Consider the following 14,732-nt stretch of genomic DNA (forward strand, 5'->3'; position numbering starts at 1 on the left):
GTTTATTGTTAACGTGTAAAGTCAGCGCAGGTCAGCGGGGGGAGTGAGGAGGGAGGACATGCGACGGTGTAATATGGCACACTACAAGGTACCTGGGCCCTCGCTGCAAAATCAATGTAGCGGAAAACCAGACAGTTTGCGCATGCGTTGGTTAAAGTGATGGGATCACTTTACTGAACCTTGTCCAGGTGTTGGCCTAACTCACCAGAGCATCACAGGAAGGATGAGCCCATCTGATAGACCCAATGATGTGTCCACAGTCTTTCACCTCGAACCCCAGAGTAGGGAAGAACATGGTGAACATGGTGAACATTATCGTGCTTAGCCCTGAGTGGTTTATGGCAGAGGTGAATGCTACAATCGTTAAAAGTGAACTGATAAGCAACTGTACACATGAGACCTGCTGCACCTGTGGAAATGGCCTTTGTGAGAATTAGAGTAAAAACACATATTTTGGAATTCCAGGATAAACAATGAAACTAAACTAAGATTCAACCTCATTTAATTACTTATATACTACAGTAAATGGATGCTTCACTTTAGAGCCCCTGTTTATGACAACTGTTCAAACTGTTTGTGTTATTGCTCTGGCCGGCGTGGGAGTCCTCATGGTGAAGACTGGAGTGGCACGCAAATTTGTGGAATTTAAGTTAAATAGAATCTCAAACAAGTCCCAATGAAAGACTTTTTTAAAAAAAGTTTTCCACTAAACCTTGAGGGCTTTTCTGAAGTGCCAGCAATATGAAAATAAGTGCTGATTGCCAAAGATACTTTTGGCTTTCTATGGTGAGCTGATGGAGTCATTTCAAAGACGTAGGCCTCCACCTAACCTGCGCAGGGGGAGAGAACAGCTGCTGAGAAGATTTCTGCAGTTTTCTCTTCACTTCAAAGAACTCCCTACTTGACGAATCCTTTTGCCTTTCCCAACTAAACTGCCGTGGCATAAATAAATCTATTTAATCGTTCTGTTTCTGAGTAAATACTTTAGCAGCAATTGTACCAGATGCCTCACCCAAGTGACTATAGTATTTGGATCTTTGAAATACCTATAGTCTAAGACGGCCAATGCGTAATACGGACTTGCTTAACCTGATGTCAAGTTTTATCGGAATTCTAAAATAATAGCTGAGCTTTATCGATGGTTTGATCTGGACTCTACGTGCAAATCTTTCCTGGCTGAGAAACGCAGACCCCACACTTTGCTAACATGAGGTTAATTTCCCAATCAGAGCTCATACTGAGGTTAATTAGTATTTACATTTTCCTTCCAAGCAGCATAAACCTTACCCTCAACAGCGACACACATACCAATGACGGGTATTGAATTAGAAAGAGTTGGCTGTGCACCTTTGTCCCCTGTGGGTAATTCAAAGCTCAGCTGGTTTGTGTATTACCTTTATTCTGAAACATACAACACAGCAGAGTGAACCCCCCACACCTTGCTGGCATAAATATTCTGCCTCTTAGCATTTGCCTTTTTAGGACAGCATGTGCTGTCATCAGCGACTGCCAAGCTCTTCATCGGAACATTATTAAATAAAGGTATGAATTCAAGTGAGCGCTCTTCTGTCAAGCAGCGATATATTTATTTTTTACTTCCTACCAAGTATCTGTATCATTCTTTTAATAGCACACATTTTATCATCTCCCCCTTCCTTACCCAGTTCATCCCTCAGAAAACAGCTAGGGGAGTGTGAGGTTAGTCTCTTAACTCCTTGTGACTTAATGTGTTTTTCCTCTTGACAGGAGAGATGGTTCAGCGAGTTCAAGGGAGGTCTGTACATACCCTACGTGTGTGTGTGTGTGTGTGTGTGTGTGTGTGTGTGTGTGTGTGTGTGTGTGTGTGTGTGTGTGTGTGTGTGTGTGTGTATGTATGTGGAATATTAGAAGTGTTATAAGAAGTAAAAACTGTGTCTTTAAGAGTATATATATATTTATTGCATGAGAGCCTGAAGACAGTAAGAGGACAAGCTCTGGGAGCAAGGTTTTTGCTGTATTTGACTTTACTACTTTCTGTGGAAACCAGCTTAATGAATGGTTGTGGTTTCCAGTGTAAGCCAGTGAACTTCATCTTCCATGGAAGAAAGGAAGGCAGATGTATCCAGATGAAGTTCAGAGTAGAACTGCGAAAAAGTCCCAGTGGGAACCTCTTGACCAACTCCCTCTGGAAGTATTCCAGGAAATTCCAACATTTTCCAGATTCAAGGAAGACTTGAGGGAAGACCTAGAGCATGCCGGTCCACATGCCGGTGAGATAATATCTCCAGAGTATCATACAAACAGGGTGGGATTCTCCTGGAACACCTGGAAGATGTGGTTAGGGCAACGTAAGTTTGGCCTACTCTGTTTAGTCTGTTGCTACCACAAAGTGGACCTGGATAAATTATTAGAATGGATGGTTGGATGGGTGGAGATAAATTCATCCAAATCATTCAACGAAATTTACCATCTTGAGGTTGTATGTCTCTGCAACAAGTCAAGTTGCAGTTCTTTCATATCCATCCAGACTCATAAAGTATAAGAGGTGAACACCGAATGAATTTATTAAAGGATTGAAATGTTATTTGGATTTCCTGAGTTATGTGATCTGTGAGGTCACAGTGACCTTGACCTGTGCCCACCAAAGTCTAATCAGCTCATCCTTGAGCCGAAGTCAACATTTGTGCCAGATGTCATAAAATTCTCTCCAGATGTTAGTGATATATCTCATGGACAGGAATGGGACAGCATGAAGTCACAGTGACCTTGACCTTTGACCACCAGAATCTGGTCTGTGCCAATGTTGAGGAAATTGTCTCAAGGTGTTCCCTAGATAGAGAGTTCAGGAGAATGGGACAGACAGAGAACTCCAAAACATTGTGCCTTTGGCCATGGGTGTCGCCTGCACTGTCAGGATAAATGAGTGTAAGTATTGTGTTATGTCAGGAAACAACAGGGAACTACTCACATGCTCACAATGCAGGGAGAAGGAAAGTAAGTCAGGCTACAAAGGACGACTTAAGTAAAGAAAATATTCATAAAAAGTCCTCCAACCTGTCCCTACCCCATGATTGTACTTATAGAGTAAGAGTGTATCATGATGGTTATAGTAAGGTAGTGGAACAGTCATGGTTTGGTGCAACAAACAGTTAGGATGGGTTAAAACAAGTAGTTCCTTAAGGTTAAAAGACCTCCATTGTTATGGTTACAATAATAAACACATGAATAAGGTTGTAAAAAGGCAAGGATGTAAGGAACAATAACGACTCTTGGTTTTAAACAATTAACAAACATCAGCCTCCAATGTATTTTTAACCCATCCGTCCACCCCACCATCGACATTCTTCATAACCACCATGTTTTCTTGTGTAGGTGTTAAAAGATAATGCAGCAGAAAGTCTATACATCTTCCGCCGCAAACTAAAAACACACCTCTTCCGACTATACCTTGAATAAAAGTTTAAACTAACAATTTAGTAGCAATTAAATGGCACTTACTTATAGCACTTTGTAGTTTGGCTTTCTTGAAGAAATTGTACTTTCTTGATTCTTGTTGTTCTGGGTTTGAACCCTCATGGTTGAATCCACTTATTGTAAGTCGCTTTGGATAAAGGATGTCAGCTAAATGAAATGTAATGTAATGTAATAATGAGGTTATTGGTGTTTGAGTGTATTGTGTGGATTGTTCGTCAGTTTGTGAAGTACCATTTTCTGGTCATTGTCACATTTTAATTCCTAAACGACATCTATGCAAAAGAAGAACCCCATCTTTTCAGTGCAGGATGGAGTGTTTTGCTATTGTCTTGGTTATCCAGAGGGCTTCATACCGTCGTGCAAATGTCTTGTCTCCATCTGAGCTAGCACAAAGAACACAGAATGCCGAATGACTAAATTCTAATTTCATAAAAAACAATATTTAATTATGTTGTCAAATGTCATCTGAGCAAAGTATCTCTCATCTTCTGTCTGCCTTTTGTCTGCAGATAAACATTTGATTAAATTGCCATCATACTATTTGTCTTCAATTAAACAAGTACAGCATGTGTTTCAGAGTAAACTAGAAGAACTTGCTGCGTATCCCAAACAACGTTTTTTGGCAAAAGTCTTGTTTTTCCAATTTAATAACAGCAGGTGATGACAGACATTCAGCCAGTTTGAGTGCGTCAGATGTGACAGGTTAGAATCAGATCTGCTCCCCTGCACCATTCAAATAGTTCAAATAGATCTTCTTCGTCCAAATGCCTCATATGAAGTGATGCATGAGTCAATGAGTTTAATTGGCTCGCTGTCACACTCTTATCACATTTTTGTTCTTACTGCTCCAGCAAACATTTTAATAATGCTGCGAAAACAAGATATCACTGTTAGAAAGACACAGCAGGGGTGATGCTCTTTTTTTACAACTCTAAAGTTTGATTAAAAAAAGATACAGAATAGTTTCAGCCTGACAATTGTACCATGGATGATTTGTTGCTAAGACGTCTGACCAGTACTGTACACTTTTTGTCAAATTGGTTTTAAAGAAAGGGGGAAAAGAGAGGTAGAGAAAGTGAGAGAAAAGAAGGAAAGAGAAAGAGAGGTAGCAATGGCATCTGGATGAGATCTGGCAAAGCGCACATGCAGCACATGTGGTCCAGTATAATTTACAGTGTTGTCATGGAGGAGCGAGTTATAAGCAACTGTTTTGCCTAGCAACATTCACGGGAAGGTGGAAGGGGAAAATGTAGTGCTGGCAGGTAGGAAGAATATTTTAATACCATGAGACATCAACAGTTTATGTGTTCCATCAGTAGTTCCAGCCTTTGCTGAACCCAACAAATGAATGCCAACTAAAAACGGTCTAGGTTTATGATGTTAGAGGATTGACTGTCACTGCTAAAATACTACTGAGCCAAGATGGACGTTATATTGCTGATTAAACTAACCTTCATTTCTGACACAGACTGCCGAGCACACAAAATTCGATGAAATCGAACACGCACTACAGCGGCCCCTAAAGCCTGCAATATTTATTATAATGCTCAATACAAAGGTCTTGACCATTTTTAATACTCCTATTATTACTTGTTTCACTTGTTTCAGAAGTGGTGATCAGAGCAATGGAGAGTATATCTTGAGAGTTGTGCAAAGAATCTCACTGATCGCGGTGTCACCTGAACACACATCACAATGGTTTTCTTTTTTCTTTTATCTTGGTGATAGTTGTTTAACAGACTAATCATAACTTTTCTGGTCGCCCTTAACATCAACATCGTATAGCCTCCATCAGGGGGTGATGATCTGCCCATAATACACGACCATCTCATGTCAACTGCTCAAGTTAAAGCAAGTGATCAAACGATAAGATAAGATTATTTGATAAGATTTAATTCATTAACATCAGACTACTTCATGGAATTTTCAGAAAGTTTCAATATTTTGTTATAAACTTATTATTTGTATTATTATTATATTACTAGTAAGAAGGAAATTGAGCTGGGGAGGGGTGTTTCATGAATATTCTTCACAAACGGCAAGAAGTCTAACATGTGTAATAATGTGGATATTTTGCACTTTACCCAAGTGTTGGATGAGCAGAAATAAAGTCGCTCGTAAAAGGGGAGTTTTGAACAGATTGTGGTGTTTGTAGAGTTGTGATTAAGAGGAATCATCACAAAGCCAATGCGGGCGACTTTGTCATTGTTTCAAATGCCTCAGGCTGGAGTTTTCAAACAAGAACTGAACCAGCAGCGATTTCCAAACTTCTTAATTTTAGGTGCTTGAAAACCAAGAAAAGTGTGGACATAGTGATGTAGTGACATAACGATGTGGATGCAACCCAAGTTATACATCAATCTGGCTTGTAAATGTGTTGACTGTTTTGTTGTGGACCTGTGGGTAGGACGACATCATACTTTGACCATCCTGTGGTCAGACTAAAAGCAGTAGAAATGCATGATCTCTCTGTTGTCTTCGTTCCAACATTACATTTTGATTTGATGCTCTCACGGTGTTATTCACTTGTTGGATATAACTGATTGAGCAAACAAACTTTTCCAAGAACACAACTTTTTACATATAGTGAGGGAATTAGAGACACAGTTATGAAACAATAGAAGTGTGATTGACAAAGATCTAGGCTTGTCATCTTTCATGATTAAGACCAGAGCAGAGAGCGAGAGTTTTTTGGGGGCTTTTCTTCTGTACTTCTATATATGAATCACTTCTCTATCATTCATTCATAACATTTACACATTCCACATCTGTCATTGTCTTGCCCAAGGGCTGAAGGGCACACGCAGGCTGGAGGATCAAATAACTGAACTTTCTAATTAAGGGACATCTGAGCCACAGATGCCCCACTTAAAAATATACACTTTATACACTGATGATACAAAACTAAACAGCTAAACTTTACTCCTGAAAGTATCGTGCTGTTTTTTCCAATAAAAATAAAATCTACATGCATTTTCATTGCAAATGCTTGTTTAATTCCCGAGAAATGTGACATTGTTAACTTATCAATAAACAGAAAAGGGTATCCTGCTCTCTCAGGAGCTCTCGCTCGGTAGACTGTTTTCAAACTAGGCAGAATGATTTAAAAGCCTTGTGTCAGCCTGAATGATTAATCTAAATCTAACATAATCCAGTGATTAATTTATTTCCCTTTATCAGATAATCCATTAGTGTTGGCAGGCATAACAACGTTTGGCAACGCTAGGATCCCTGAAAAAAATCTCCTTTGGACCTATTTGAAAAGGATTCTGTGGAAGTTTGAAATGTGGGGATATCAATTTCTGCTCGAGATTTGTCATCATGATATGTGAAGCACATTGCACACCGGCTCTGGTATCTCGAGTAGTGATGACAACAGGGATACAACATGAATTGCTTCACGTTTAATATTGTTGGAGAAGTCTGGCAAGGGCAGTGAATTTAATGTGGTTATGCCCAGAAATGGTGTAATTGTTTTAAGGATTAAGTATTCACTATCTCAGACTTAATAAAATAGCTTTGATAATACGGGACGACAGCCAAACTGAGATCCTCTTGACATCAAGCGCATACTAGACATGTTACGTGAGAAGAGATTATACTTACACCTAATGTTTGTGAAAAAGAAGACACCGGATGGTTAGGCAAGCTGTGTTTTCAAAAAGTGCATTGTTGCTCAGTTGAATGGATACCAAAGGACAACATTTGCCATGTTCCATTATACCTGAGTCGAAAGTTGCCACTGGAATCAGTCAGAATTCCGAGTGGGAAAGCTCGGAGGAACCTCACAACCCCCAACAGGATGGCTGCTTTGAGTAACAACAGTAGGTGAAATATCTAGCATAGAAGAAGCATCAAACACTTTACTCATGCTGTTCACTGTGAATGATACAAAACACTGCTGATTTATTCATCTCCAGGATTCAGCAGGCAATACCCTCCCCGAACCTGCAACCCCTACAGACCAAATGACCTCCTGACCCCCCCAATGCAGTCCAACACTGATAACACTGGATGTGGATGGAAGAGTATGCTTTGTTGGCCTTCACAATATCCTTCATGGATAAGTGACAAGAAAGCACATTGGAGAAAAATGTACTCCTGTGTCTGATGCGGGGCTGCTTGGCTCGTTTGACTCCTACCTCACATGACTGGATGCAATGGATGTGTTGAGGGTCAGGGTACCACTTCATCAACCCTGTACAGACAATGCTCTGGAAAACAAAGCACATTACAACAGTTGATTCATGCAGTCGTAGAAAATGGATGACCACTGTGTTTGCCATGGAAAACAATATTAAAATGGGACCACTTGAGGCAGACCATAGATTAGGATTTTGAATGGATGGACAATTATGCTCTTGAAGTAACTAAATCATTGCATTCTGGTTCAAGATTTGTGAAGAAATGCCTATTTTGTAAACCTTGTGAACCTTATGCGTGATGAGACTGTTGTTTTCGTGGTCTAAGAAGAACTTTCGATCTCACCTTTATGCTAACATATCCTCCAGAGCAGCTACTATTGGATCTAGTGGTGAGATTGTCTTACCACTTCTTCTTAATGTTTATTGTTTAGTTCAGTGAAAAAGAGTGAGTGTGGCTCGAATCAAAAGAAGCGATTCTTGCGAGCATGAACAACACAAGAAAACTAGGGCTAAGCTTATGGAAATCTGATTAACCAGAATGAAGAGAAGACATTACATTGTTGCAGAAGTGGGGATAGCCTTGGTTAAACTCAGTAAAGTTAGCCAGCTCAGCTAGTTAACCCTTTAAATATGCTATGCATGCTGAAACATGCAGGTTTGTAGTTGGGTTGATTGTGAATGTATCCATGCAGCTAAATGGCAGCATCTAAAGATTGATAAAAAATACCCACTAGGCAGTAGTTAGCCACCTAGTACATATATTTTGAGAGGTTCCGAATATTTTCTTTAAATGGTTATTTACAACTTACCACTACCACTTAGCCCTACAATATTTCAGAATATAATCAACCTTCCTTTTTAACACGGTCCGACAGAGTTAAGCCTTATAAGGGTGGATGTTTTGCTGGGATTTGAGGCTGTTTAACACTGTTCTTCTTGATTATGTCGGGTTCTCTTTCTAGATACTTGGTATGTGTTAATAAACATAAGTCAAGATCATAACAATGGTCTTTATCATACAACCTGTCATTCGTGGCCCGTTTTCTTTAAACCTCTAATCAGTTGGAGAAAATCTTATTTGAAAGCAGTTTGCAGAATTCTTTGTCTTGACAACAACTAGATGACTACATCTCAACGGAAATTACATAATTAGGTTTTAAAGTTTTCTTTTTTTACTAAGATGGCGCTTAAATGTTGATATATTAGTCGACTGAAGATGGAATCAAATAAAAGACTAAAGTTGACTTTGGCTAACATGGAAATTTGATTTCAGGTTTCAATAGCTACAAACAACATCAACAGTATTGTAAGCAGCATGTTTACAACTTATATAAACTGTGCCCCTCGTATGCTTACCATTTAGTATCTTGATGACAAAACAATATATTAAGTTCCTAATTCTGTGTGTCTATAGTGGCAGGCACATTTTTTCCCAATAATGCGCTAGCATCTAGCCTGCCTTTCTATAAATTGTTTTAAAAAAAGAATTTGTTCTGTGCAGATATCCTGTTGCTTCCGAAGACCTATCCAGTGCAATTTCAAGCCTGTGCCGCCTTTCTGTTGTTTATTGTGGAAGAAAAATAATAGTTTTATACAACTGAAATTGATTAGAAAAAAAAAAGGCAGTGAGCAGATAGCTGATTGACTAATAAATATGGACAGAGAAAGTGGATCCTCCCTTGTGATTTCCTGTGCAGCCTGACCCAGCGAGGGAGACCTGATTCTGAAGTATTTGAGATAAGACAATGCCTCAATATGGCGCAAGTAACCAGACCTGCATCCAACTATTTGAACTTGGCAGGCTGGCCAACTGACCACCCAATGAAAGACGAAACTGGAGCAGCGTGGGCGACAGCGTTAATGTAGAAGCGATTCCTGAGATATGATATTGGGTAACTTGAACGACCTTTAAAGCAGCATTCTTACATAGCCCTCAAATCTGGCATCCCTACAAGTTTGTCCACGGTGACCTGTGAGAGATGTTTGTGTGTATTTCCTAAAAGGCTTTGACGTCAACTTGGACCTTTACACTTGATATCTGCTCGAGATTTCCAGTAATACGAAAACACTTCAGTGATAACAAATGCACTCACATGCACACGATGTGGATTTTGTTGTATGATAGTGTGTGATTATCTGGGGCAGCAGAGAATTGAAGATGTTTTCCTAGTAAACTCTAAAAGACTGTCTTGCAAGTAATTAAGTCAAATATCTGATATGAAGGGTTTATCATTTTTATTCTTTAATTGTGGTGAAGTATTTTGGATTGCTCAGTTTTTTTTATGTTGAATGTCTTCTCTATGTTTCTTGGGAGCATGCTGGAAAGTGATTTTCACATTAAGATTTTAAGGATTTTTTTTGTGTCTGAAAAAATCCTGGGATTTATTTTGGCGTTAATGAGGTAAGAGATATTGTATTGAGGAGATTTGAGTTCTATTGCTAATATGTACGGTAACAAATCTGCTATGTTTCTTTGTATGTTAAATGAGTTGTTGATGTCTTAAACTGTGAGTGAACTTCACATTGTGTTTGTATCACATTGTGTGAGTCAGGCTGGAGCAGTAGCTCAGTTTACTCCATGTTGTTGTTGTTGAGACCTCCAGATGTTTGGATGCATTATTCAATCCAATGGGTGTTTTTGTGTAAAATCTCACCACTGTTTGTGAACGGATCAACTTTCATTGCGCTGTGGACTGGTCGCATGGCAGCGAGCAAGCAAAACAATAACTGTTTCATAAAACCTGCCAAGAATTTGCAAATGGTAGCAGGACCACAATCGCTGTCTCAGTTGTGGTTATTTAAACCAATCGAACCATCTCATTTTTCACCACACCGTGCTTCATCATGCAGCATGAAACAGTTTAGAAACAGGTGCAAACAGATCTGCAAGCTGATAAGTAACAACCCTTCTCTGAGCTCTGGATGTTACTGAACTGGGTCATATGGACATTCCTTTGTAGCATATAAATCTAACTTTATATATTTAATAAAAGTTTTTGAACCATTTTTTTCAAGACTAACACTGCATTTAGAATTGCACTTTCGCTGCCAATGGTGGATATTGTTAATTTTAAGATATATCAGCAGCGAGTACGAGAGAAGCCAAAGTGACATGACACCCCTTGACGTGAAGTGACACCCAGTGAGGTGATGTGACACCCTGTGACACCCCGCCCCACCTCACCTGGACTTTGCTGGGCAGCATCCAGTGCTTTAGTGAGTCAGCTGTTGTGCCATTGGGCAAAACCACTGGGTCACGCAGATCCATGTCCAGAGCCATAATGCATGTTGGGTAGCACACAGCACCTGCAAGGAAAGGGAAGAAAATATTTAAATCACATAACACTTACCTCTTACCCTGATTAGCATCTGTTAAATGTGTTCATGTGCAAACATTGAGGAAAAAACAGACGACATAGATTCAGGCTATACGGTCATCTGTCATCTGTGGTCTGCACTCTTGACAACCAAGAGGGGAGTGTGTGTGCGTGTTTGTGTGTACTTATATATTAGTGAGGACCATTTTCAGCATAAACCTTACAGAGTGAGGACTTTTCTTGATAAAGTAGGGACATTTTGCTTGTCCTCACTTTTTCAAAGGCTTGTTTCAGGGTTAAGACTTGCATTTAAGGTTAGGGTTAGAACTAGGTTAGGGTTAGGGTTAGGCATTTAGGTAACAGGCTAGGGAATGCATTATGCCAGTTAGTGTCCTCACTAAGACAGCAGTACAAGAATGTGTGTGTGTGCTCTTGTACAGCTTCTTTGTGAGGACCAGTTTGAGCCTACAACCTACGGAGTGAGGACATTTTGGGAAAGTGAGGACCTTTTGGCCGGTCCTCACTTTGTAACCCCCTTTAATGGACTGTTTGGGGGTTAAGACTTGGTTTTAGGGTTAGGGCTAGAATCAGGTTTAGGTTAGGTTGAGGCTGATGGTTATGGTCAGGATGGGGGGTTAGGGAATGCACTATGCCCATTCGTGTCCTCACTATGATAGCTGTACAAACGTGTACGTGTGTTTGTGTGGGGGTCAAGTTTCATGATTCTCCTCCTGGTATTCTATTGAATAACATGTATTATTTTTTACCATATTCTAACAATTACCTGAAAAACTCACTCTTTCTGTTAAAAATATAACTTTGTCTTTTAGCCAGTGTGTGATGTCAGTTTTTATTCCATTTTAAGTTGCCAAACCACTATACCATTTAATGCTAAACAAGTAGTATTCATAAATGAGAAGTGATTCATGATCAAACCTGGAGTTCAAATACACACAATGGCTCTATGTGTATTGGGTGTGAGAAAAGGAGAATAATATGTAAATGTTGACAAAATATGCTCTACTGTTTTGAGCCTTGAGTAACGAGACAAGCCAGAGATCAGCAGGCTACTGTGTATGGCTTTACTTTGTTTGACAGAGGGAAGCAAATATAATCAGGGCTGTTTATTTGATGGATTAAAACTCTTATCCCAGAAAGAAGTTTATACTCACCAACATCCATCCCCCGGTCACAGCTGTACTCCACAGAGTTGAGATGGGGAGGAGGGGCGCAGGATCCCTGGAGCTTGGAGCACATGGTGAACTTAGCTGTCCACTCACCATCCTTTGTGCAGCGAATCTCACTCTGGAAGCAAATACGAATTCTACAATTTTGGTTTTGGTCATCAAGGGACTATGTGCAGTTTACACTCACTTTTGCTACACTGTCTCTCCACAACTCCACAAAAATCATTAGATTAATTTAGATCAAGCCATCCTGGTCACAATGGGATAACATAGTTGAGCAGTTACATGGAGAAATACAAAGCTCCCCACACAGGTAGGCATTGACAGAAATTGTCGTTGTAAATTGATGACGTGGAATGAATGATTTACTTGTTTGTACCTATGTTTATATGACATTCGTCACATGAAGGACAGTAAATAATTGTGCCTACGTTTTTAACACACAGGACCCATATTTTACACCTTTCTGGGATTTAATTTGAGGTATTGGTACCCCTAAGATCATATATCATTGGTTCAAAGTCGAAAAAACTGCTGCACTGTGTCTTTCCATGTCCTCTCTTCTGCCTCTCTCTGGAGCTGCACACAGAACAGGCTGTTTTCGCCTGCCTCTTCTACGTCTACATTACTCCATACTGAGCACACGGACAAGGCACATCAGAAGAAATAAAGCGTAACCGCTGGTCTCGAACAGTAACGTTCTTAGGAGGTATGTGCACGGACACATTCTCTTCCTTGCATCCTTCCACGCTGCAGTCTTTCTTCAGTGTTGCTTGTTGTGGTTAGCCTGTGGTAGCTAACAAGCTGCTAGCTCAGCAACAAGTCTGCTTGGTGTGGCATTCGGTGTGGGGGGGGGTGGTGGGTTCGGATGCTGGACTGGTACCGGCTTTGTGGGGCTGAGAGACGAGTGCAATCCCGAATGACATCATACGGGGGAGGAAGTACGAAACGAGACGTTTCGATAACGTATTTCTTATAATGGACTGAGTGAAAAAGTCTGCGGAGTGACTGTTTTCATACTTTGAGGGTCCCTACTGACCCCCTTCAAGTAATTACAGATAGTAAAAGCCCAGAAAATGTATTTTACACAATATGGGCCCTTTAGGCGGCTTCTATAGGCACCATGAAATTCAAATCGTAGTTTTCCAGGGACTTCATAAAAAACATTTTTCAATTTCAATTTACAATTTCAGTCAATGTAGACGTTTCCTACAATTGCTTGTTTATACAAAAGAAAATGTGTCCTCTTGAATTTGGGACTGTGTCAGTGAAGCTTGACTGCAGCTAAAGCCGCGGTTGCTATAAAGATTAATAATTAGATACACATTTAGACTTTTGCTTCTTTTTTAGTACATCATGACCAAGATTATTGGCACCGGGTACGGGGAATCTGAGTGTCTCAGGCCGATTTCACACCTAACAGTCGGGACCATGATCCGTCCATGGTTCATTAGTTTTGGTTTCACCTTGCCATTCAAGGATCACGCTAAAGACTTTTGTATGACATACGTTCTTCCTGTCATCATCACCTACGAGGGCTGCATCCACCTATATTTGACATTGAGTGGTGCCTCTGATGTCGGCTTAATGTAAATTCCGTTATTGACAACTTTTGGAATAAAGTGCATAAACAAAAGAAGTCTTTCCATTTGAATGGAGCAAATGAACAAACCCGTTTCCTTTGTTAGTTTCGTTGCTTGTGTAATATCATATTACTACCAGTAAAATGAACCTTCAAACATTATATCATCTAAGGAAAAGACTACAAGCAAACCTGTGAGCAGCTTGCGCTTCTTTCTCGTCTTCAATTGTTTAATGCTGCCTCAACTTCCTACAACTGGTCCAAAAGTCCAAACTACCCAAAAGTGTATTTACACTGCCAATGAACCAAACCATGCAACCTCTTTTTGTTGCATGAAATTTTTGTCTTTTGGTCTGAGGCACCATTCACACATGATATTATGGCTCTAAACTGGAAAGTCTGAATGTCTGGACCAAACAAGGTAGGTGTGAAAGTCTCAGACTGTAAAACTTCTATTTGACCTGAGAATAGACAGCAGCTGTAAATCTTACATTTTCTGTTGAGTCTGGGCACTGCAGGGTGCAGAGGGTGTCATAGATCAGGCTATTGGTGCAGCTGTACATGCCCTGGAATACGTCAGGTAGGGCTGGGCAGGATATTGGCTCACAACTGGTTTCCTCCCACTGACCCCCCTTATGGCACTCCAACTTGAAGTACTTCCTAAAGATAACATGAACAAATACATACATCTCTCAATTATTTTTATTCATGGCAATACAATGTTTTGCAAAGTGCATTTTCCAGATTTTTTTCCTTTTTCTCTCGAACCACATGCACTTTTTCTCCTTAGCTACTCTGCTGTCCCATTTTACTTTTACAGTTTCAATAGAAAAATTCTACAGTAACAATGATCTCCACTGTGATGCAAATGGTGTGTAAATGCAGCCGTATGTGTTCATATATAAATTTACATGGGTACCCGTGTCAAAGGTAAAAAGCAAAAAGCTAATTTAAAGCTCTCAAAAAGCTGCTTTCGTCCACTTTGACATGTTTAAGCTAATAAAGCCACAGGGCTTATTACCATGTTTACACACATTAGCGACAGCAT

General features: G+C 40.0%; 1 protein-coding gene across 1 annotated transcript in view; it reads right to left on the minus strand.

The window, feature by feature from the left end:
* Positions 1-14,732, minus strand: part of pappa2 (pappalysin 2) — a 70,315-nt gene that overhangs the window by 6,891 nt on the left and 48,692 nt on the right. Inside the window, exons 22-25 of the mRNA XM_047342054.1 lie at positions 14,176-14,344; positions 12,088-12,220; positions 10,783-10,904; positions 7,596-7,667 (exon numbers count right to left, since the gene is read on the minus strand). Of these exons, the coding sequence (XP_047198010.1) occupies positions 7,596-7,667; positions 10,783-10,904; positions 12,088-12,220; positions 14,176-14,344 (496 nt within the window). The remainder of the gene's footprint in view (positions 1-7,595; positions 7,668-10,782; positions 10,905-12,087; positions 12,221-14,175; positions 14,345-14,732) is intronic.

The sequence above is a fragment of the Hippoglossus stenolepis genome, chromosome 11 (assembly GCF_022539355.2).
Source record: "Hippoglossus stenolepis isolate QCI-W04-F060 chromosome 11, HSTE1.2, whole genome shotgun sequence".
Lineage (NCBI taxonomy): Eukaryota > Metazoa > Chordata > Actinopteri > Pleuronectiformes > Pleuronectidae > Hippoglossus > Hippoglossus stenolepis.